The 26401-nt window shown below is 35.4% G+C and overlaps 1 protein-coding gene across 3 annotated transcripts in view; it reads left to right on the top strand.

Annotated features, from left to right (window-relative positions):
- AP1G1 (adaptor related protein complex 1 subunit gamma 1) overlaps positions 1 to 26401 on the top strand; it is a 71871-nt gene that overhangs the window by 20976 nt on the left and 24494 nt on the right. For all 3 annotated transcript variants that reach the window (XM_069087705.1, XM_069087706.1, XM_069087707.1), the window contains exons 3-8: positions 7546 to 7670; positions 14721 to 14862; positions 17673 to 17769; positions 19750 to 19826; positions 25535 to 25630; positions 26294 to 26374. In XM_069087705.1, coding sequence (XP_068943806.1) covers positions 7546 to 7670; positions 14721 to 14862; positions 17673 to 17769; positions 19750 to 19826; positions 25535 to 25630; positions 26294 to 26374 — 618 coding nt within the window. The remainder of the gene's footprint in view (positions 1 to 7545; positions 7671 to 14720; positions 14863 to 17672; positions 17770 to 19749; positions 19827 to 25534; positions 25631 to 26293; positions 26375 to 26401) is intronic.

Raw genomic sequence — 26401 nt, 5'->3', positions numbered from 1 at the left:
GATATTTATCCTAGACTTTAGGAGAAAAGATTTTATTGGTTCAGGGTTTATAGTTTACAGGTTCAACCAATTTTACATAGGGTTCAGAAAAGAAGTGGGATCCTATGGACAAATTCCATAGGGAAAGCCAGGTCTCAGGGGAATGAGAAGCTCCCCAAAAATGTTATTTTGAAGACACAAGAAACCATTTTAATCAGTATGAATAGTGATTGTTGACTAATGGGATCATTGTTTATGCACAGGGAATGCGCATGTACTAGAGATGGAAACAAGGTCAGGTAAGAACTTTTGAGTTCAAAAGTATGGCATAGCCCAATAAGAATAGTGTTAGGAAAATCAAAGCTCAGAATAAGCTGAGGCCAGTGAGAAAAGCTAAGAAGCTAAGAACAGCAAAGATTTTTTTTTTTGTTGCTTTTTCTTTTTGCCATGTTGGGGCAAAGAAGTTCAAAGAGAAGATGAGACTTTTGTGTGGCATGGATGGAGTGATGATAACAAAAGATAGAAAACACAAAATTGTTCCATTCTTTATTTCGCTTCTGTTTTCTTTCCAAGAAGAATAATCTTTGTTTTGAAAAAAACAGAACATAAAGGGCTTTAGGAAGTGAATACATACGGTAATTAGTTACATGGTAAGAGGATACCAAACTACCCTTGAAATCACCAGACCCAGGTGAACTACATCCTTGGGGGTACTGCAGAAACTGCCAGATGTGATCACTAATGCTATTGATGGTCTTTGAAAGATCTGGAAGAGAATAGGTGTAGTAACCACAGGATTGGAAGGGAGTGAGTATCCTGTTCTTCCAGGAAGGAAGGAGAGTCTTCAACTAGCACAGTGATTCCTGGCAAAATCCAAGAATGTATTATTAAAAAAATAATTTGTTGTTAATATCTCTTTTTTAATTGATTTGTTTACTTTTAATTTACAACATTCAGTTCCATAGTCCCTTGAGTTTCACATTTTCTCTCCCTCCCTCTCCTCTCCTCCCTCCCCACCATCATGGCGGCATGGACTCGAATATAGGATCTACAAATATCTTCACATTAATCATTAGTTAGGTTGTAATGAAGGATTACAACTGATGGAATGATCAGTGGGAAAGAGGAAACAAAACAAAAGAAGAAAAAGAAATACAGCAAGTAGTTTGTTTCAGTCTGCATTCAGACTCCGCATCTCTTTCTCTGGATGTGGATATTTCTTTCCATCATGAGTCTTTTGGAGTTGTCTTATAACCTTACATTGCTGAGAGGAGTCCAGTCTATTGAAGTTAGTCGTCACACATACATTGTGTCTGTGATTGTGTATAGGTTTCTCCTGGTTCTGCTCTTCTCACTCAGCATGAGTTTATATAAGTCTCTCCAGGTTATTGTGAAGTCCTTCCTCTCCTCATTTCTTATAGCACAGTAGTATTCCATTATATTCATATACCACAACTTGTTCAGCCATTCTCCAGTTGATGGGCATCCCCTTGATTTCTAATTCTTTGCCACCACAAAGAGAGCTGCTGTAATATTTTTGTACATACGGGTCCTCCCACTTCTCTGATCTCTTTGGGATATAACCCTAGAAGTGATATTGCTGGGTCAAAGGGTATGCATTTATTGATAGCCTTTTGGGCATAGTTCCAGGTTGCTCTCCAGAATGGCTGGATCAGTTCACAACTCCACCAACAATGCATTAGTTTTCCAATTTTCCACATCTTCTCCAGCATTTATTATTTTCCTGTTTTGTCATCTTAGCCAATCTGGCTGGCGAGATGCGGTACCTCAGAGTTGTTTTGATTTGCATTTCTCTAATCAATAGTGATTTACAACATTCTTTCATATGCTTATAGATATCTTTAATTTCATCTTCTGAGAACTGCCTGTTCATATCCTTTGACCATTTATCAATTGAGGAGTGGCTTGTATTCTTTATAGATTTGACTCAGTTCTTTGTAGATTTTAGAAATGAGGCCTTTATCAGAGACACTGGTTGTAAAAATTCTTTCCCGATTTTCCATTTCCCTCTTAATCTTGGTAACATTGGCTTTATTTTTACAGAAGCTTTTCAATTTAATGTAATCAAAATTATCCATTTGCATTTTATAATGCTCTCTAACTCTTGTTTCATCATGAAGTTTTCCCCTTTCTATAGATCTGACAGGTAAACTATCCCTTGCTCTTTCAGTTTGCTTACAGTATCAGCCTCTATACCTAGATCATGCACTCATTTCGACTTTGTTTTGGTGTATGGCATTAGATATTGGTCTGTGCCCAATTTCTGCCATACTATGTTCCAATCTTCTCAGCAGTTTTTGTCAAATAGTGTGTTCTTATCCCCAAAACTGGGGTCTTTGGGTTTATCAAACAGTAGATTACTATAGTCATTGGCTGCTGAGTCTTGTGTACCCAATCTATTCCGTTGATCTATTACTCTATTCCTCAGTCAGTACCAAGTAGTTTTGATGACTGCTGCTTTGTAGTATAGATTAAAATCTGGTATGGCTAGGCCACCTTCCCTAGCATTTCTTTTCATTAATTCCCTTGATATTCTTCCAAATGAATTTTGCTACTGTTTTTTCTAGCTCTACAAAGTAATTTTTTGGTAGATTGATTGGTATGGCACTAAATATGTAATTTAATTTAGGCAAAATTGTCATTTTTGTTATATTAGCTCGACCCAGCCATGAGCAATTGATGTTTTTCAAATTAGTTAGATCTGATTTTATTTGTGTGAAAAGTGTTTTTTTAATTGTATTCATGTAAGTCCTGGGTTTATTTTGGCAGGTAGATTCCCAAATATTTTTAAATGTCTACAGTAACTTTAAATAGGATTTCTCTTTCTATCTCTTGCTGTTGGATTTCGTTAGAGATATATAGGAATGCCAAGGACTTACGTGGGTTTATTTTATATCCTGCAACTTTGCCAAATTTATTTATTATCTCAAGTAGTTTTTTACTTGATTCTCTAGGATTCTCTAAGTATGTTAATATTTTTTTATATCACCTATGTTTCCCAGTGTGTCCCACTCCACTTCCATTCTCTGAGAACAATCTCTTATAAGAAGGTAATCCTTTATTAGAAAAAGTAGGTGGTGGGTGAGAAGCAGTTCAATAAAACTGATCATCTTGTTAAAAAAAAAAAAAAAGTCTGATAATACATTCAGTGTTCTATATACCATAGACCTCACTTCTGCAAAGGAGTGGGAGGAGGCGGCCCTAGAACATATTTTTTGTTTTGTTTTTTTTGCTTTTTGGAGGGAAATTGGGGTTAAGTGACTTGCCCAAGGTCACACGGCTATTTTTTGTGTTGTGTCTGGGGCCAAATTTGAACTCAGGTCCTCTTGACTCCAGGGCCAGTGCTCTATTCACTGCGCCCCCTAGCTGCCCCAGAACTTCTACTAACTTTGTGACCTTTTTTTGGATGGGGTTATTAGATTGGTGGATCACGGCAGGGTTTCAGCAAAGCCTTTATCAGAAGGTCTCCTGCTGTGGACTTGGTGAAGTGATAGGAGCTAGAGGATTAAGCAGTTTCAGTGCACCTGGGTGAATGCCTAGATGCAATCCGTTCATTAATGGTTTGACATCATCTTAGTTGAAGATTTCTTGTGGTGTGCCCAAGGGATCTGTGCTCAGCAGCTAGGTGGTAGAGTGGCTGGAGCTCTGAAATTTGAGTCAGGAAGTGGGGGAAGGGTAGAAGAAAGCGAAAAGGACATAAACAGTTGTGTAGCATCTACCATGGGCCTGGCACTGAGCAGAGCGTGCTCTAGTTATCTCGTTTGATCCTCACAACAGCCCTGGGAGACAGGTGCTATTGTTGTCCTCATTTTACAGGTGGGAAAATTAAAGCAAACAGAAGTTAAATGGTTTGCCCAGGGCCACACAGGTGGTAAGTGTCTGAGACTAGAGGTCAAATTTGCACTCCTGTCTTCTTGACTCCAAGCCTAGCACTCTATCCACTGTGCTGGAGTTGCCTTAGAAGACCTAAGTTCAGATCCAACTTCGAACACTAGCTGTATGACCTGGGTAAGCCACTTAACTAGTATCTGCCTTAGTTTCTTCCTCTATGAAAATGGGGAAAATAGCACTTAACCTAGTACTTAACCACTTAGAGCTGTGGTGAGGATTGAATGAGATAACATTTGTAAAGTGCTTTTCAAACCTCAAATGTAGACACTATTCCTGTTATGAACTGTTATCAGTGACTTAGATAGAGGCAAAAGTGGTAGGTTTGTATTTTCAGATGACAGAGCTGGAGGTAGTTAATACACTGAGTAACAAAGGCAAAAAATGAAAAAAATCTTTTTTTTTTAAAATTTTATGTTTATTTTTAGTTTACATCATTCATTTCCACAAGATTTTGAGTTACACATTTTTTCCCTGTTTTTCCCCTACTCACCACCCCAAAACAGCGATCCCACTGAATACCCCCTCCCCCAATCTGCTCTCTCCTATATCCTCCCCCATTCACCCTCTGACTTTCCAGTAGGGCAAGATGGATCTCCATACCCCAGTGCCTGTATATCTTATTTCCTAGCTGCATGTAAAAATAATAATAATATATATTTTTTTAACATTTGATTTTACAACTTTGAATTCCAGATTCTTTCCTTTCCTCCCTCATCACCCACCATTACTGGGAAGATAAGCAATTCAATATAGGTTGTGCATGTATAGTTAGCAAAACATTTCCATAGTGGATATGTTGTGAAAGACTGACTATATTTCTCTCCATCCTATCCCTCCCCCCACTTGTTCTATTCTCTACTTTGACCCTATCCCAATGATAGCAACTTGATATACATAAATATATATTGACCTATCTCTGTATAAATTTGTATATATGTTTTACTGGGAAAGAGGGGTAGGAGAGGGGGGTGATGTAGCTAGGTGGTGCATCTAGGGCAGAACACTGGGTCTGGAATTAGGAAGATTCATCTTCCTGAGTTCAAATACAGACTCAGATACTTCCTAGCTGTGTGACCCTGGGCAAGTCACTTCACACTGTTTGCCTTGGTTCCTCATATGTAAATTGAGCTGGAGAAGGAAATGTCAAACCACTCTAGTAATCTTGCCAAGAAAACTCTAAAAATGGGGTTGCAGAGTTGGACATGACTGAAAGACTGAACAACAACTAGAATATAGGAAAAAGTTAGGTCATCATCAAAACTGTTACTGTTTTTCTGAGACCTTTGAGTAACCAGTTGTAGCCCTCAAATCATTCTTTTTATCAAGATAATTATATCATAGAGATCATTGCAATAACTCACAAAGCTAAAGGGTAAATAGCTTTAAAAAGTAAAGTATATACATTTGACTTTGAAAACTTTTCCTAAAGGATGACAAATTGCATGCAGCTTTCTTTAAAAATGCGACGCAGGTAAACACTGATGAAAAAAATATTCTACATAACATATGTGTTGGACTCTTCCATACACTGCTGTAGCGAATAACTTTTTTTAAACAAAAAATACATAATTTCAGAGATTTAGAGCTGGACAAGACTTTAGACATCTTCTAGTTTAACCTTATCATTTCATAGATAAGTCACCTGAGATTTGGAGAGGTGACCTTGCCTTGAGTCACACAAATAGTATGTAGCACAACCAATAGTGGAACTCATTTGTTTTTTCCTTAGTGTTTGATGTCGTGCTAAGTGGAAGATATTGGACTGAGTTAAAAGCCTTGGTCTAATTTGGGGTATTTTGGTGTTATATTGCTTGGGTGTGTGTGTGTGTGTGTGTGTGTGTGTGTGTGTGTGTGTGTGTATTATAATAAATTCATTTATTGGTCTTAGAGGATTTTCTTTTCATTTATATTTGTTCATACTCTGCCTTAAACACGCAGATTTAGCAAAATAAGTGATGTACTGTGAAAAATCCACTAGGCCTGTGAATTAGAAGACCATATTATTTTCTAATGCGCTGATATTTTTATAGCACCTACTTTTTAGCATTGTTGTAATCTAGCACTGTGCCTTGGTCATTACCTCTGTTTTAGTAAATATTTTTTGATTGTTTCATGGTTGAAACTTTTTGAGAGGATTTGATAAAGTTATTTTGGGGACCGTTGACTGATACCTGTTCTCAAATCTGTCTCTTTTGTCTTTCTCTGTCTCTCTGTCTCTCTCTCTCTCTCTCTCTCTCTCTCTGTCTCTCTCTTTGTATGTATGTATAAATGTACATCTACATCTATCTAAGCTGACTTATTAAGTAGGAACAGTTTAAAAGAATTCTTTTTCTTGCTTCAACATGGAAAGAAAAGAGCAGGAAATTTCTCTAGAAACTTTTTCCTATCTTGCTAATGTTTGTAGTTAAGTATCATTCTTTTTTATTCATTTTAGAAGAGATTCTGATTTTAGATTACATCAAAAATAGTGTTTTTGTTTGTTTTGGTCTTGGACCCCCTTGGCAGTCAAAGTTAAAAATCCTTTGTACCATTTCAAAGAATAATGTTTTTAAGTATACAAAATAAAATACATAGAATTAGAGAGTTAATATTATTGAAACACAGTTATCAAAATAATTTAAAAACAAGTTAACAGACCTCGGGTTAAAGACTGAAGAAGGAAGCAGTAGAACTTGCTACACATGTATTTCTGTCGTGTATTCATTCTGTTTCTGCCTCACACGGCCGTTTAAATCTTTAACTCGTCAACTTGGTCATCCTGTCATTTGGCCCCTCCTCCCAATCTGTTTATGATTTATTTATGTTAGAATGTCAGCTTATGCTTTTTTAATTGCATGTTTCATAGTGTATATTTGTACCTAGTACAAATACCAGGTGAGTAGTAACATTTCAAACATTTTCTCATAATATTTGAAAAAGTTGCTTTAAAATTATTGGTTTATGGAATACAATTGGATTATGCTATTTTAGTTAGATTTACTATTTTAAATAATTTTCTACCTTGTTAACACACATGGTTTTAGGGACTCTGCCTGGATTTATGTCAACTTTGAATTTTCCTTTCATTTCTCCTTTTTAAAAGATGTTTTGTGTATTAAATTAGATACTGAATTACTTGAATGAATTAGGATTTGGATTTCACTTCCTGTTAAAGTATTAATGTATATTTACTAGCTTGTATTTACATGTAGATTGTTTAGTAAAATTCACTGATTGTTTAGAACAGAGGGCTCTGCTGTTAAAAACTCCAGAATAGGACTGAACCAAATTAAAATGTAATTGGTAAATGTTTAACAAATATATAAAAATACAATAAAATATTGATGGTGTTAATTTTGTGGTTTTCTAAGTCAATATGTGGCAGGGATCTGTTTCTGTTTGAATTCGACAACACTAGTTTAGAAGGTAAGGATTCTAGGGACTAAATAATATCCAAAGTTCCTTTTCACTCTAAAATTCTATAATGCAGTGTTTCTTACCAAATTACCTAAGATCTGAAATCTTTGATTTTTAGTTGAGAAATTTAAATATTTATACTCGTACTTGTATACACATTTGTTGTAATGAAGTAATCAGATCATGGACAGCAAATAGTACTTTTTGTAACTGGTGTTTCAGTGATAGTTATTACTTAATTTCATATTTGTTTTACAGTTGGAGTGCCTCAAGCTTATTGCTTCTCAAAAATTCACAGACAAACGAATTGGCTACCTAGGGGCCATGCTGCTGCTAGACGAGAGACAGGATGTACATCTTCTAATGACTAACTGCATCAAGAAGTGAGTCGTTTTCTTTCCTTCCTCCTCCTCTGTAATGGCACATTGTGATTGATATCATATGCCTAGAATTGTAGATTTAGAACTGTAGGAGACCTTACTGGTCATCAAGTCCCTAGTTCCAGTGTTAGAAGTGAGGGCCTGAAGCCCAGAGAGACTAAGGGACATGTTCAAGGTCAAACAGGTGAGTGATAGAGCTAGGATTCAAACTCATGTCCATTGACTCCAAACTCAGTGCTCTTCCATTGACTTAGGTTTTTTTTTTTTCCATTTTTCAAATGCTTTATTAACTTCTGATTTACATCATTTATTTCTGCCAGATTTTGAGTTACAAATTTTCTCCCCATTTTTCCCCTACCCACCGCCCCAAAATAGCAGTCCCACAGTCCCAATCTGCTCTCTCCCATATCTTCTCCCATACCCCCTTAAACTTTTCCAGTAGGGCATGGTGGATCTCTATGCCCCAGTGCCTATATAACTTATTTCCCAATTACATGTAAAATAGTACTAATAATAGAGTGTGTGTGTGTGTGTGTGTGTGTGTGTGTGTGTGTGTGTGTGTGTGTATATATATATGTATGTATATATATATATAGATATTTTTTTTTTTAAACATTTGATTTTAAAACTTTGAATTCCAGATTCATTCCCTTCTTCCCTTGTCACCCACCCTTACTGGGAAGATAAGCAATTCAGTATAGGTTGTACATGTGTAGATAATGCAAAACATTAACATAGTAGATATATTGTAAAAGACTGACTATATTTCCCTCCCTCCTATCCCATCTCCCACTTGTTCTATTCTCTACTTTGATACCATCCTTTTTCAAAAGTGGGTGCTTCCAACTTCCCTCCCCCCCCAGCCTGCTCTCCCTTCCATCATCCCCCCTCTCATCCCCTTCCCCCCTACTCTCTCTCTTTTTTTTTTTTTTAAGCAATCAGGGTTAAGTAACTTGCTCAAGGTTACATGGCCAGTTATTTCTGGGTGTGGTGCTAATTATCTGAGCCCAGGTTTGATCCCCAGGTCATCCCGACACTGGAGCCAGTGCTCTTACTCGCTGAACCACCTGGCCGCCCCTAAGCAATTGGGGTTAAGTAACTTGCTCAAGGTTACACAGCCAGGTGTTCTCCCTACTCACTTGTAGGGTGAGATACCCTATTTAGTGTATATGTCATTCCCTCCCCAAGCCAAATTCAGTGAGAATAAGGTTGACCCATTCCCTTTTGCCTTCCTATTCTTCCCCTGCATTGTAACCATTTTCCCTTGCCTCTTCTATATGAGATAGTTTACCCCATTCTGTCTCTCCTCATCTCCTCTCATTATATTCCTCTCTCACCTTTTGATTTCACCTTTTAAGTATCATCCCTTCCTATTAAATTGGTCCTGTGCCCTCTATCTGTGTATACCTGTAAACATATATATATATATGTATATACACATTCACACATGTATTCATATGCCTGTATACCCTCCAATATAAACATATATACATATATAGATCTTCTATTCCCTTCAACTATTTTCATACTGAGAAAAGTTTCCTCAGTTACAATAATCGTTTTTCCATGTAGGAATGTTAATAGCTCAACTTTGATAAGTTCCTTATGATTTCTTTTCCCTGTTTACCTTCTCATGCTTCTCTTGCTTCTTGTATCTGAATGTCAAATTTTCTATTCAACTCTGGTTTTTTCACTGAGAATGCTTGAAAGTCCTGTATTCCACTGAATGACCATATTTTCCCCTGAAACATATACTCAGTTTTGCTGGGTAGGTGATTCTTGGTTTTAATCCCAGCTGCTTTGACCTTTAGAATATCATATTCCAAGCCCTTCAATCCCTCAGTGTAGAAGCTGCCAGATCCTGAGATATCCTGATTGTGTTTCCTCAATATTCAAATTGTTTCTTCCTGGCTGCTTGTAATATTCTCTCCTTGATCTGAGAATTTCAGAACCTGGCTATAATATTCCTAGGAGTTTTCTTTTTGGGATCTTTTTCAGGGGGTGATCGGTGGATTCTTAGATAAACCTCTATTTTGCCTTCTGGTTCTAAAACATCAGGGCCGTTTTCCTTGAGAATTTCTTGGAGAATGATTTCTAGGTTCTTTCTTTTGATCATGGCTTTCAGGTAGTCCAATAATTTTAAAATTATCTCTCCTGGATCCATTTTCCAGGTCAGTGGTTTTTCCAATGAGATATTTCACATTTCCTTCTATTCTTTCATTTGTTTGGATCTGTTTAACAGCATCTTGGTTTCTCATAAAGTCATTAGCTTCCATTTGCTCCAGTCTAATTCTGAAGGAATGATTCTCCTCAGTGAGCTTTTTAGGATTCTTTTTCCATCTGGTAATTCGATTTTTTAAGGCATTCTTCTCCTCATTGCCTTTTTGAGCCTCTTTTGCCATTTGCGTTAGCCTGTTTTTTAAGATATTATTTTCCTCAGTCAGACTGTTGACTCTCATTTCATAATTTTCTTGCGTCATTCTCATTTCTCTTCCCAATTTTTCCTCCACTTATCTGCTTCTCAAGGTCCTCTGTGGCTTGTAACCAGCTCCTATTTTTCTTGGAAGCTTTTGGTGCAGGAGTTCTGACTTCACTGTCTTCCTCCTGTTTCATGCTTTGATCCTTTTTGTCCCCAAGATAGGAGTCTAATGTTGGATTGCTCTGCTTGGTTTGCTTCCTTTGCCTGGTCATGTCGCCCCTCAGTCACTTGACCCCTGGGCTTTTTGCCGCAGTAGGACTCTGCCACCAGAGGAGCTTCATTCCAAACGCTGGGGTTTTCTCAGCTGCCGGAGGTATTGTTTGGGTGCCCTCTCTGAAGCCTCCACATGCTCTGGCAAGCTGGTCACACACCCTAGGACCTCCACCCTAGACCGCAATCCAGATTCAAGCAGGTTAAAGCAAGAGCGAGTACCCCTCAGACTGGTTGCTTGGTCCCCCTACAGTCTGCAGCCCAGGAGCTGAAGCTGCCACGTGGTGGCAGCTGCCTCAAAGCCCTCAGCGGCTTCTCACCCCAGGGGCAAAAGGCTGAGGCACTCCCAACTACTGGGTCCCAAAGTCCACAACTGCACTGACCTTTCACTTTGTCCTTAGCATCTATGTGTTGATAATTCTGGATCGCCACAGCTGCTGGTGATCTGGAGTCCCTCCAGCCAACTGGTCAGGCTCGCTCTGGGGCTAAAACCTTGTAGTGGGGCTGCTCTCGGCTCCCAGAGTGCTGTGCTGGCTGATTCCTGCCAGGCTGTCCTCAGTGGGAGGATAGCTTCTTTTTATCATTTTGTGGGTTCTGTAGGTCCAAACTTTGTTTAGAGTTCCCTTTTACGTGAATTGGAGGTGGTGGGAGCTGGAGCCACACGGAGGTCCTGTTTCTACTCTGCCATCTTGACTCCGCCCCCTCCCTCCAGACTTAGGTAATTTTTATTGACAGTGTCTAGTATATATTTGAATCGTATTTGATTTTAAATGGCCTCCATATATCTCAGCTGTCTCTGGAGAAGTCTGAAACACTGACATCTTTAGGAAATAGCCTGTTTTTAATTCCATTTTATTTTATTTTCAGCTCTGAACCCTCATTTTTTTCCCTTGTCATTGAGAAAGCAAGAAAAGCAAAGCCCCATTACAAATATTGTCACTTTAGTCATGTCCAAAACCAAACCAAACCCTTCCATCTTCACTGAGTCCTTCAGCTCCCTATCTAAAGGTGGTTAGCAACTTTTATCATGATTCCTGGAATTGTGATTGGTCTTTGTGTTTATTAGAGTTCCTAAGTCTTTCAGACATGTTTGTCTTTACAATATTGTTGTTATTGTATAAATTCTCATTCTGTTCACTTCACTTTTCATCACACAAGTCTTTTGTAGTTTCCTCTGAAACCATCCCTTTAAGCAGTAAAGGTCTTGTCATACACCTCAAGGTGTGGAGACACCTTCAGGCTTAAGTCAGGGAAATAATGTTTTGTGGCGTTCCTTCCCCCCCCCCTCGGAAAAATAGATAAACAAATCAGCAAAAGCTAGGTAGCATTCGCTCATTTCCACTTATCTCTTACTCCACCTCTCCTATGATAGAAATAAAAATTCATGGTAGTAAGTCTTTACTGAATTACTAATAGAGTTAAGTATAATACTTAGAGATTATGGAAGGAGAGAGAAAATTTTACCTATTAAACATTTGGTCCTTCTGAGATTTCAGTTGTATGAAATGCAGTTAATGACAAAATCCTTAGTCTGGTCTCCTGTTTCATTTTCCATTAAAATATTATTGTATGTGACTGAAAGTAGACTTGTAGAGGTAGATAAGTTTGATGTAAAGGCCCTCAAAACTGATATTTTCCTGACATAACTAATGTACTTGTTTAAGTTTTTTCTGTAGTTGAAGTCAAGAAGACCTGAGTTCAGATCCAGCCCCAAATAATTACTAGCTTTGTAACCCTGGATGAGTCACTGTAAACTGAGGATGATAATATCACTTACCTTGCAGGGTTTTTGTGAGGATGAATAAGAAAATACTTGTAAAAAGTGCTTAGCACAGTGCCTGGCACATAGTATGTACTTAATATTTATTTCCTTCCCTTTATCCCTTCCCTCTCCCCTCCTTGCCTTGAAACTTTGAATTGGAACTGGGATTAGGTTGTATTTGTAAAATGTCTTCTCAACACTGGGCAGAGTTTGTGAACTTGGTGTTCAAGGATTTCTCACGTACTAGCCCTCAAAAATATAGTGACAATAAAAGTAGTAGGTAGATAAGCTATTCAGCTGGTTTGACTTGTCCTTCTGGAATAAGGTCCCTAAGGGAGTCTCTTAACCTTGTGCTTTATGCATGCCCTCCAGTTGCCCTTATCACACAAGTTTTCAACCACGTGCTGATAATGTGGTAGTTCTGAAGAGCAGCCAGTTCATACAACTGAGTTAAAACTAAACCTAAAGTAAAAATGCTTAGACTGATAAATTCAGAAGAATGAAGTATGTAGTCAGAGGGCAAATCTTTGCTCTTTTTATGGGACCCTGTGAAATTCTATTCTTTGTATTCGGGATTGTGAAAGCCTGAATCTCTTCTTTATTGAGGAAATAACATTAATCCATATAATTTGGAAATGAACTCAGTCACATGACAATCCTAACTACTTAAAATACTTTGAACTATTCAGATGTTTTGAAACTGCTAATGATATTGAAGGCCACTATAGCCCTTAATAGTTTTCATATTTACTAGCAAATAACTGAGAAAAAAAAACTGAGAAGACATGAATTGATGCTCTATTTTTCATTACTAAAAAAAATTTGTTTGGTTTGCATTACTTAACTCCATTTGTGCAAAGGTACTGTTTTTCTTTAACTGAAAAATAATTTTTATGTAAAAAATATGTATATGTAAATACATATGTATATATGTGTGTATATATATGTATATACATACACAACTAAAATCCGGTCACCTCAAATTATATTTAGAAAATAGGCAACCCATTTTGTATGTGTGTGTGTGTGTGTGTGTGTGTGTGTGTGTAGCTAAAACTGCCTCCAAACTTCATTTTAACAAGGAATTTCAATCTTTTATCCCTATAGATTATTGCCAGAGTTGCTGATAAGCAGAAAACTTCATTAATTTTAATTTTACTTCCTTTCCTTTCAGCACTTTGGAAGAAGGGTAGGGACAGGAAGTGTGGACCAGTGAATAGAATACTAGACTTCTAGTCAGGAGAGCCATGGTAAAGCTTTGGACACTTAAGGTGATTTTTTAGATCATCAGGTCTTGATAGACCCTGGCTTTACTCATATGTAAAATGGGAATTAACACTTTTTCACCACCTGCCTGCTAAGAGACTTGTGAGAAAAGTGCTTTGAAAACTTTGTAGGGCTATTTAAATTTTAAGTGGTAATGGTATTAATAACAAATAATGGAACAACCAAAGAGTGAGAAGAGAGATAAGGTTGGAGAAGAAAAATTTTTCTGACTCTCTACCTGAATAATAAAGAGCTGAAGTTGAGTATTTTTAATTCTGCAGTTTCATGTATTTTATGTGTAGTATATATTTGACTAATTTAAGAGAATTAGATGAAATGATCAAGGCTGTTGAAAACCTGTCTTTGTGTAGCCCAAGATCTCTGGGACCTGTAGAGAGAGGGGAATATATAGCTATGTAGCTTTGGTATTATTGATCTGATTGGTCTGTTTTATATTAGCGAAGACTGCTGTGGAAAAAGAGAACTCTTTGTAGAAATCAAATGAAAATGGAAATTTATACATTGACACATTACAAGAGCAGGAAAGATCTTATTGTTAAATAGTTCCTATTATGAAACCTCTTTCATCTTGAGTTTATGCATGCAGTGACTGAGTTGGAAATATTATTTGATTTCCTTCACACAAGCCTTCAGCCTTTTTTATGGGGTGGAGGGGTGGTGTCTGGTGTATTATGAAACTGTTCTTTCAGAAGATAAGATTTTGTGATATATTTATACAGCTATTTCTGGACTTGAAAAAAGAAATAAGTATTTGAATCTTGACTTTGCATTTCAGTATTTGTGTGACCTTGGTTAAATCACTTCCTCTCTCTGGGCCTTAGTTTCTTCATCTGTAAAATGACATGTGTAAAGTGACTACATTCCTGATCTCTGTCAGCTCTAAATCCCAAGAATTTAACTGTAGCTTGCTTGAAATTGTTGGAGTGAGCATAACTTCAATAATAGAGATAAGATGTTACCTTTGAGTCCTTTTTGTTAGAAACATTGGGCTTCTGTGAAGCAGTTCATGTTGTATTGGTAATTCATAGCTAGCATTTCTATGTTTACAAACCATATTACATATTATCTCCTTTGGTTCATTTGTACACAAACCCTATGAGGTAGGTCTATTATTATTATCCCTATTTTACAGAAATGTTAGACAATTAGAATCCCTTATTTCCTGGCACTGTCTCTTAATAATAGGGAAAATTCTGAAATATTTTTTAAACTGCAAGCTCCCTGAACTACAAATTTATGACCACCTTGTTTTGGACAGTTTCCTAAGGCTTTGGACAAGATATAGAGTTACCTTCATATTTATTTTCTTTTTCAGTGACCTTAATCATAGCACGCAATATGTGCAGGGGCTGGCACTCTGCACCCTTGGCTGTATGGGTTCCTCAGAAATGTGTCGAGATCTTGCAGGAGAAGTAGAGAAACTCCTTAAAACCTCCAATTCATACTTAAGAAAAAAGGTAACTTAGGATGAAACTCATTTTGTTTCTCCAAATTGAGAAGTCCTATAGAAAAGAGAATGCAAATGATTTATTTTTAACAGCCCTGGTTAAAGAATTTAAGTATTATATCTTGGTTTGTGCAAGAAATGGGTTCTTAAACGATTATGTTTGATATGTATTTGGAGTTAGAGAACCCAGGTTTGAATATTGCCCATGCTGCTTATTGCCGTTGGTATGACCATGGGTGGGTATGTTATCCTCTCTGAACTTTTGTTTCCTCATTTGTGAAATGACAGGGTTTGACTAGATGATCTCGAAAGGTCCCTTCCAGCTCCAGATTCTGTGATGCTTAGTAACATTTTTCAGAAATGATTTATTGTCATTTGTTATTGATCTCTATTTGATAGTGATTCTTAACTGTGTAGTTCCTCTGCTGGTTCTTTCTCAAGTACTTAATAATAAAAACATGAAGTGTTATTTAAATAAACCATCCTGAATCCTTTAGTGAACTAAATAATAACACCAAAATTGGGCAGATAAAAATATAAAATTGGATTGGTATACAATATTAGAAAACGCTGCCTTATGTATTCTTTTTAAGTGAATGATTCTGTGGTTGCAGTTTTGGAGAAATAAAATGCAAAAATTTTTTATTTTTTAGCAATTGGTTTTTATCTGCCTACTGAATAAAGGAAATTTAATAGGACTTCAGCCAATTAGCTTAGAGAATATGATATAGAACATACTTGTTATAAATTTTACTCTATAGTGACATGATAGTTGCTAATTTGTATTCTGACTTTTAAGCTTTTGTTTTTGGTTATATATATGTTACAACAATTTTACCCACTCCATAAAATCTTTTTAAAATTTTTAAGTTTTATTACATAGTGTATATATGTCTTAGCAGTACAGTAAAAACTAAATGGTATCCGCATTAAATGCTGTGCACTTAACACATTCTTTTCAGTAACTACTCCCCACTCATTCATGGTAATATTAATATCACCAGCAGTCTTATCCCATTAAAGCAATACATTGAAATATTTATTTTAGTAGCTAAGGGAATAATAGTCTTTTTTTCATCATTCCTTTTTGGTTGTTTGGTTTAGGCCCTGAATTCAGAGCAGTGTTATTGTGCAATAGTTAATTGCGTATTGTAGCATAAATCTTAAAAAAAAATTTTTTTGTGTATCCTTCCACTATACTTCTCTCCTTCTATTTGAACAAATGATAAAAACAAACTTGAATAATCTCTCAATAGAAAGTTGCATAGAAGACTTTTTACCTAGAGGCCTGTGGTTATAAGCCCATTTCATAACAGAAGACTGATTCCAATAAAGCAAATTCCCATAATTGGCTGTGTCCAAAAATGTATGTTTCTGCATTTTTAAGTTCATCGCCTGTCAGGAGGTGAATGGTGCATTTCATCTCTTATCTTTTTTTTTTTTAACTTGAGGTTTATCGTTGAGTTGAATTGAGTAGAATTGAGGTTTATCATTGAGTAGGATTATGAAGTCTCTCAGATTTGTTCCCTATAATGTTATCTTTGTATAAACTATTTTCCTAGTTCTCATTTTGTTTTGCATCATATATAAAATAAAAATAAATATATATAAATCAATAAAGATTTATTCCCAGTTTCCTCTGATGCCATCATTTCTTGGGTTGTGATGTTCCATTACATTAATGTACTATAATTTATTTAGCCATTCCCTAATAAGAAGAAACCCCCTTAGTTTCCAATTTGGGGTTATAAATCTTGAAATCTAAGAAGCAAATATATTATTTTTTTTTTAAGGCAGTTGAGGTTAAGTAACTTGCCCTGGGTCACATAGCTAGCAAATATATTATCTTGTTAACTCTATTCCCATTTTATTGCAACTGTGATTGAAGCCTAGAAAGTTTTAATCCCTTTTACTCTTAATTATATTATTAAAAATAGAACTGAAAATGGTACATAAGACCTGCCCTGTACAATTCTGTAGATTGTATGCCTACTTTTTGTAAGACGGTCTTTATTAAGTTAAAAGATAAGTTAAAAAAAACCTTTCAAGTGTAATGGGTAGAATCAGGAACAAGTCTTTCTTCATGATCTCTTGCCAGTGTATTTTAACATGGCTATTGGGGTGGACCACATGTAGCCTTGAGGCCTGCATTTTAACTTTTCTAATCTTGGCATTTTATTTAGATGCCTTTGTGTTCCTCACGTCATTATATATATATATATATTACCAAATACCTGACAAAACCAGTCTTGATATGAAGAAAACATACCCCTTTTAAAGCCATTCATTCCGTCTAAAAACAGTCACTACCTCCTTTTATTTTCAGTCTTTTGACTTTTAGGAATTTGCCACCACCTGGTATGGTGATAGATTTGTGATACTAGGATACAGACAAAACATAAATAATAGGGCATTTGGTGAGTGAGGGATGAGAAGTTTTATACACTTAAAAAAACAAGATTTAGAGAGCACTTTGGATACTTAGTATCCTTTCTTCCCACTTCCCAAAGGTGTGAGTGTAAGAAAGTGTATAGTACCAAAAAAACTACTTTTCCAAATCACTGGCTAACTTGCTTAGCATGATTTATTAATTAATTATGTGGTTCAGCCCCAAAAACTTTGCTTTGGGAGATAGCTTCATGAACACAGGGTTGGGTGAACTAGGGATTAATTTATATATATAGGTAAGGTTTTTTTAAATTGTTAAGTACTTCCTGGTATATTCATTTATTAGAGGTAGTTACTAATTACCTTTCTTAAAGATAGTGATTTTGAGTAAGGTGAAAGGAGCTAACTTTTTGTCATTTTATTTCTTTCTAGGCAGCACTTTGTGCTGTACATGTCATCAGGAAGGTACCTGAACTTATGGAGATGTTTTTGCCAGCCACAAAAAACTTACTGAATGAAAAGAACCATGGTAATGTCTCCTGAGAGCTTTTACAAAGTGTTTGGGGTTGAAGTCCCAGGCTATCCTATGTAGAAGTGAAATAAGTTGTTATTGGGCTAGTGCCTTGAAGGGTTTGTTTAAGGACCTTGTGACCGGGACTATCCCCCATAACCAGGTGTTGCAGTTCATGGATGCTTATCATCAGTGACTGATTCCTTTGATTCAAGAATAGTCTTCCCAATAGCCCTTTAAAAAAATTAAAAAGGCAAATATTCCTCTAAAACCAACACATTATCACTAAAGTGCAGTTTAGTACATTTTCCAGTCATTGATCATTGTGTCTTCCTGGAAGCCTTTGGTTATAAGCTCATTTCATAAAAGAACTACATTCCTCCATTGTTACAAGCTCACTTCATAACAGAAATACATTCCTCCGTTGTGTCAGGTGTAGGATTTATAATTGTTTTAAGCATCTTTATAACAGGTAAGAAATTTCAGAAGAATGAAATGTAATTTGTAGTTATTCAAGCATTTATAATTTCTTTTATACTCAGAAGAAATACTGTTAGAAAGCTCTTGTTTGAATGACTAAATTACTTAATGAATTTATTTTATTTTCTACAAAGAACTCTCCTCCCCTCCCCTTCCCACTTCTCCCTGAGATTTTCAAATAAGCATATCTTTCCTGCCGTCCAGATATTGATAGGTTATAATGAAGTTTTGCTATAGGCTTCACCTGAAAATTAAAAATCATTTCTGTTTCTAAGATCAATAGATAGTTTAGCTGACAGCTTAGTATTATATGTGAGGTAGATGATGTCTATTTTGTATCTTTTATGAATTTATTTTTGTAGGTATTCTCCTTTAGTTACTTGTAGAAAGGCTTAAACAAAGTTTTTGTTTTGGCAGTGATTATACAATGTATTTCAGTACCTGTGGCATGAGAAAAAATGTCATGGTATCTTTGACAGTGAATCAAAAAATATTTATTATGCCAATATAATAAAAATGACAGCACTACCTATCAGTGTTCCAAAGGATTACATTATAAAACTTGAAAAAAAAATAATGACCAAATTCATCTGGAGGAACAAAAGGCAAGAATTTCCAGAGAAATAATAAAAAAGGTGGTGGTAGCAGTATGAAATCTCAAACTGTACCGCAAAGCAGTAATGCTCAAAGCCCTTTGGTACTAGGTAAAAAATAAGAAAGGTCAATCTGTGATATAGATTAGGCATACAACATGCAGAAGCAACTAAACACAATGGTATAATATTTGATAAATTCTAACACTCCACCTACTGGAACATTGGAGGTCTAGAAGGAATTAGGCATAACCAGCAACTCATACCGTATATACCAAATGGAGCATGATAAAAGGTCCCATCATTAAACAAGTTAGAAGAGCAAGAAAGATCTCACCTTTGCAAGTATGGTGTGGGGAAGTGTTCCTGATCAAACAAGGGATAGAAAGGATCTTAGATAAAAAGGACAGCTTTGATTACTTAATCCTGAAGAGATTTTGCACAAACAAAACCAGCTAAACTAGATAAAGTTAGAAGTGAGATAATTATCTGGGAAAAATATTTTCAGCAGATTTCTCTAATAATTGTTTCATGGTCAAGATATAGCAGGAATTGATTCAAATAGGAACGAGAACTGTTTCCCAGTAGGCAAATAGTCAAAAGATATGAATAGAATATTTTCAAAGGTAGAAAGCCAGGCTATCAACAAACATGAAAAAAGGCTCCAAATCACTAATAATTAGATAAATACAAATTAAAAACAACTCAGAAATGGTACCTCATGCTCCTCAATTGGCAAAGATGAAAGTTAACTAGGTGAGGGGGCAGTCAACACTGCATCATACTCTTAAGGGCTATGGAGTTGGGAAGATACAAAAGAAACAGGAAGTATAGTTCTTCTTGAGAAATTTAATCTAGTTGTCGTTCAATTGATGAGAATAACGTAGCTTAATTTATACCTGCCCATATTTTTTTTTCTGTTTAGGTGTCCTTCACACATCTGTTGTCCTACTTACAGAAATGTGTGAGAGAAGCCCAGACATGCTAGCACATTTCCGAAAGGTAGGTACAAATCAGTATGTCTCTGTCCAAACCCCCCTTTTTTCCTGCAAAGTACATGAATTTTCTTATCTTCAAACTTGTTGTTTAAGAGAAGGAAGTTTAGGAGCTGAATTTTAGTGGAGGTTTTAGTCAGCCCTTATTTTGCAATTGGATCAGAAGCCAGGATATAGTCTTGAAAACTGACAGTGTTTTTTGTCTTTTGCCTTTTTCATGTTAAAAGAGAGATTTTCTGAAAGCCTGACTTTTGGCAGACAGCAATCTCTGTTCTGTGTCTTTATCTTTTTTTTTTTTTGTATTGTTGAAGTTAAATGTAAAGTAGGAAATAGTAATCAGATAATTTGTGGCCATTGGTTTATCTTCTTGTAAAATTTTGTACCCCAGATCTCAAACTGAAGTCTTTCCTCCCACTTTTTCTGTGCCTCCTTTTTTCGTTTCACTGTTTGCCTTCTTACTGTTTGTTCTAGGCAAGTGACTCCTCATTATAGGGGTTTAGTTATTTTTCTTCCTCCCTTTCTAATGGAATAGTCAGTTTAAAACATTTCTGCTAGTTATGGTTCAGTTCAGTTGAAATTAGGCTGTGAGGGATACTGAGAGTGGAAAAGAAGCCTTTTGTCTGTTTAATATATGATAAGAGTATTGGCGCCCTGCATACATTGGAGCTACTGGGGTTTTGACAATCTTTTTTGGCTATATTTTTTCTTCTAGATGTGTATGTCTTGATTAAAGTATTGTAAAATAGTATGAGACCCGTATCTGTCCCTAATGCTTGCTTTATGTGTTTTGTTCCTGTTTTCTGTTTGGAATCCTGCTGTATGTTAGAATGAAAAGGTAAGAATTAACCCTCTTTTAGATGGTGCATGCTGGCATTAGGTCCTTAGAAGCTTTTGTGTATCCATCCACAAATGCGGCCATGATTAACTGTAACACACTAATGCTGCAGCTCTGCTTATGATTTATTCCAAGAATGATTTTAGTCTTTTTTTTTTTTTTGGCTAACTCCTTGTAGTCTTGTTTTTTTGTCTTGTCATTTATATTCCATGATCAGCCTTGGATTTCAGTTGTCGCCTGTTCTGAATTGGAAGCCTATTTCTCTGCCATTTCTTCTTGAGAAATTTTGAGTGGTTTCCCAGTGACTTTGGTCACATTAACCCTAGCTCTCCTTAGACACAAAATGTTTTATTTCCTTTTGGAGTAGATAAAGAAGCCAGGAGGACTAAGTCCCCTTGGGAAGGGAGTATGGACAGCTTCCTAGAGAAGCTCTGTTGGAAATCTGAGCAATTGCATTGAAACTTGTATTAGGCCCTTTTCACTTCATCTGAATTTTGCTAACAATGTTTGAGTGGGGGGAGTGAGCAGGATGTTGGAGGGGAATATGTAGGCATTAACTGATCTTCCTTGGCTGCTGCCTCGCACTGTCATCCTATTTTGTTTGTCCATCATTTGGTTTTAGTAACTTGCTTTGTGTTTAAATAAAGCAGGTTCCAAGAGTTTGAATGCTTAGCACTTAGTCACCTGTGATGTGCTGGCCTTTTGATTTAGTAATTAAGACCATCTTTGCTTGTAGAAGCTTAAAGGGAAAAGACTTCTTTGAGTTGAGCCAGATTTTCTTCATTGCCTTGGAATGTGTACGGGACAAAAAACAAAGGTCATTAGGGAACATACAAGAAATTTTCTGTGAAATGTGGGTGCTTTTTTCATTTTAAAGAAGCGGTTTGAAATTCTTGTACTTTATGGCCAATGTAAATCTGCTCAACAAGCAGCCTGATTTAGTAAGGATTCAATTTTGAATTTGCAACTTATCCTTGAAGTTAAAAGGATAGGCTTAAATTAGTTTTAACCTTTAAATTGTCCAAATTAGATCACGAGTCAGCTCCTGAATTTTGTCCCCATCATTAAGAGGAAATATTTGAATTGCCTGCCTTCCAAACAACTTGAGTTCCCATATAAGTCCTACTTCTATTTCATCTCTTTTGGAATGGAAAGAGAACCAGAATCTATATGATGGAGAAAAAGGATTGGAGTCCTCATTGTCTGAGTCATTTAAAAAAACTTGGATGCAGTTCATTTCAGTTTGGCTGGGCCATGTAGTAAGATGTAATTCACTTTGGCTCTTAGAGTTGCTTATTTGGTCCTCCATAACAACAGCAAAACTGAATTTTTCATTAACAGATTTGAAGAATGCTTGAAAACCATGTGGTATGACACCTTTTTAAATAGAGGGTTTTGGCTAAATTTCAAGTGACTTTGGTAAACTATAATATTTGCCAAGTGCAGAAATGGCTTTAGTTTACTATTAATTAATTACTTAAGTTAATTATTGGCTTTAATGTAAGCCATGTCCCCTCGCTCCTCCCAAGAAAAAATACGGCTTGTATATAAAACCCAAGTATGACCTATAATTGCATTATTTTTAAAATGTTTATTTTTTGTTATTCTGAACTTGACAAATACCAACAAAGGAGCATTTCCATAGACAAGGAATGAAAAAGAATATATGAAATAGCAAATTCTTATATATAATTTGTTTATTTTAAAAATAGATTATAAATTTAACATATTAGTTTCAAAACTGGTTCTGCTTGTCTGCATCTCCCTGTAAACTTCCTACTCTTTTCTTATGTGCAATTAAAAAAATGCTCTGCTGGCTTTCTTTTCTTTCTTTTCTTTTTATTTTGTGGCATTGCTATCATGTACACCCTCCCACTCCCCAATTCTTATCCCTTCAAATTAAAAAAAAAGCTTCTCATTATTAAAAAAAATAAAAACACCCATAGTCAAGCAAAACAGATGCTTATGTTGGCCATGTCTGAAAATGTATATCTCATTCTACACCTCTAGTCTGTCACTTCTCTATCAAGAGGTGAGAAGCATGCTTCATTATCAGTTCACTGGAATTGCGGTTGGTCATTGCATTGATCAGTTCTTTTTTTTTAATTTTTTGAAACAGTGTGGTAGTCATATTTTTCAGTGTGAATGTTACTTTTAAAAAAACTGATCATCTAATAGTGCATAATATACTCATTAGCAAATGCAGGAAAGAAGAAATATTAAACACATCCTCTTCCTACCCCAACACAAGAAAGAGCATTAATAAGGTGTTTTTAAAAAAGGATCCAAATTTAAATGGAGATGAAATATGTTAATCTTAAAGAATTGGTTGGTCAAAGAATGAAGCATAGAAACAGCAGATCATTTTGCATCCAATGCCAGTTTTTAGGAGGGAATTTATTTCTTTTCTTTTTTCCTTTTTGGAAGGGGAAGGCAGGGCAATTGGGGTTAAGTGACTTCCCCAAGGTTACAGACCTCTAATAAGTGTTAAGTATCTGAAGGTGGATTTGAACTCAGGTCCTTCTGACTCCAGGGGTGGTACTGTATTCACTGTGCCACCTATCTGCCCTGGGAATTTATTTCTTACAACACTTTGATGAATAGGAGAGAAAGAATAAGTAAGTGAATTGGACATGCCATTAAAAAACGAGAAAGTGCAAATCATAAAACTGTATCTAAGGACAGTCTGAAAATCAAAGAGATTCATAAAATTGAAAGAATTGATGAATAAAACTACTTTTTCTGACAAATTAATTAACCACTAATTTGATTTTTTTAAGAGGGAGGAAAACCAACTTGCTTGTGTCAAAAATAAAAAAAATTCATAACTATTTTGACCAATTTTATGCCAATAAAACTGATATATGAAATATATGAATGTTTACAAAAATATGAAATGCACAGATTGATAATATAAAAAATAGAATTTAAATAATCCCATCTCAAAAAAAAAAGTAATAAATGAATTTTACCCCCCAAATCTAAGGCCACATATTTACAAGTAAATTCTGTCAGATAATTAAAGAATTAATTTCACTGTTAACTGAAGTTTTCAAAAATAGAAAAAAAAAAAGGGATCCTGCCATATTTCTTTTGTGATGATACAAATATGATCTTAATGCCTAAGTCAGGGAGAGACAAATCAAAGAAAGAAAACTGTAGACTAATCTCCCTAATGGATAATGGTACAAAAATTTTGAATCAGGAATTAGTAAAGAAATTACATCAACATACTGAAAAAATTATATATTGTAACCAGGTTGTTTTTATATCAGTAATCCAGAATTCATTCAGTATTAATGAACTAAGTTATAAATATGTGAGGCCATATTAATATTCAAAAATAAAAATCTCACATTTATATCACTAAATGCAGAAAAGGCTACAATATTCATCTCCTTTGGAAACATTAAAAAGCATAAGAATAAAATTGTCCTGTTCTTAACATGGCAAATAATATAAAATAGGGATTGTACTTATGATACCAGTGATTCTTCATCATCGTCACGAATGATTCTTGAGATAAATAGTTCTGAACAGCCAGCATCATATATAATGGGTTTTTTAAAAAGACTAGAGGTCTTTCAAGATTGATCAGAGGTAAAGCAAGAGTTGTAAATATTATCACCACTGTTATTTGAAACTGTTATAGAAATGCTAGCTACAACAATAAAACAAGAAAAAGCAACTGAAAGGAATGAGCATAGGAAATAAGAAGTTCTTTGTGGTGATATGATGCTTTACTTAAAGAATCCTAGAGATTCAGCTAAAAATTGCATTTTTAAAAGTATATACCAACATATATATTTTTTCTTTAAAAATAGTTTCATTTTAGAGATAAGATAGCCTTTCTATAAACTCGTGAGATAATTCACTAATATATCATAGCTCAGGATACCACATAGTGAAGTAAAAAAAGAAATAAGGAACTAAACCAGACAACTTGAGGAGAAGTAGGTTTTTCAGTCTGTGTAGATTATTGTTGAAGGTGAGGCAAAAATTGGGAAGCTTTTCTTGGTTGTTTGTCTGATTCTTAGGTAGAATACAAGAGATATTAAAATGCCTGCCCTTTGGCAGTATTACTAGACAGGATTTCTGGAGATGTCATACATAGGGACAAGACATAGCAGTTAAGTAATAGCACAGGACATTATATCAGGTGTTTAAAATTACGTAGTAAATAGAATATTTTCCTGTTGATGGTTCTGTACATCTGTGAGATAAATTACTGGATTTTGAAGGATAATGTTGAGAATTCTTCCCTCTGCTACTTTTTGTTTCTGTAGAGGTCTGGCCAGGTTAATAGCAGTTTAAAAAATTTATTTTTTGGTGGACATATACCTTGCCCTACTATGAATCCTTCTGGTGAAGGATTTTTAACTATTAGAATAACAAAACTGTCAGTACTGTGGGTGTAGAGAAATGTCATACCTGTCATTTTAATTTTTTTTTAAAATAATTTCCTAGCAAAGTTATCTAATACATTTAATATAAACATCATGACCTCCAGTGGGTAGGCATTTGAACATGTCCAGTAAGGTTTCCTTACTTTTGACCTACTATTATATGACTATGGTATTTCTAGTATCATTGTATCTCAGATTGTTAATGCATAAAATGAAGAAAGGCAAGTTAGGTCTTGTTAAAATGACATAGTTTTCCTAAAAGTAAGCCAATATTTGTTCATTTAAAAATTACCCAGATCTAATTACTCCTTACTTAATGTTATTTATTATTGATACTGTCATTCCAGTTTGCTGAATTGCTAGAAAAATCTGCTTAGATTTATTCATGCATCCTCTCCTAAGGTAGTGAATCTCCTTTTTCTAAAAGACCTTCTTTGATGTGGTTATCATTTTTAATGTCTTTATTTTCTGCAGCTTGTGCCACAGTTAGTTCGTATTCTAAAAAACCTTATCATGTCTGGATATTCACCGGAGCATGATGTGTCTGGGATCAGTGACCCCTTCTTACAGGTGAATATAAAGATGTTTTTCAAATTTAAACAGTTAAGCAGTAGCTTTTTAATGTCTTTTTTTTTTTCCTGGCAAATTGGGCTTACTTTGAGCCTTGGTTTGCTTTTTTGTAAAATGGTAATACCTACTTTGCAGGATTGTTGTAAGGACAGCACTTGGTAAACTTTAAAACAGACATGAATGCAAGGTTTTATCTTGTACAGATTTTTTAAAGAGTGGCAATTTGACTGTTAATAGATTCAGATATTGAGGTATTTCTTAAATTGGTAAATGGTCACGAAGATAGCATTGCTAAGTGAATTAACTTGAATGTAATGTTCAGTTACTAGAATGAATAAAAGAAATGACTCAGTAGTTGTAATGATGGCTTTTAGTCACTATAGAAAGAGGCTAGGACATGCGCTGGTTAGATAGCAGTTATGAGCTGCTAGGAGTGTGTGCTGCTGTCTTTATCTTAAATTGAGGTAAAGAAATAGATGAGGTTTTCAGTGTGAGAAGAAGCATGTATGCCATTTGTAAAGATTATTTTTAAGCCTTCTTAAATATGTGATACTTTATATCTGCTTTTTTTTAATGTTCTTGTTGAAATTTACACTATGATGAAGTTCCAGGATAAACACTTTTTTGGCATAATGTGTTGGCATTCTTTGTACTTAATACTAGGTGCGAATCCTGCGGTTACTAAGAATTCTAGGACGAAATGATGATGACTCAAGTGAAGCAATGAATGATATATTGGCACAGGTGAGTGGAAAAAACTTCAATTCTGTT

Source organism: Petaurus breviceps, unplaced genomic scaffold, assembly GCF_028583685.1.
Source record: "Petaurus breviceps papuanus isolate PSGF00001 unplaced genomic scaffold, PetGlider_PUasm1.0 182, whole genome shotgun sequence".
Taxonomy (NCBI): domain Eukaryota; kingdom Metazoa; phylum Chordata; class Mammalia; order Diprotodontia; family Petauridae; genus Petaurus; species Petaurus breviceps.
This window is presented reverse-complemented; position numbering and strand designations above follow the sequence as displayed.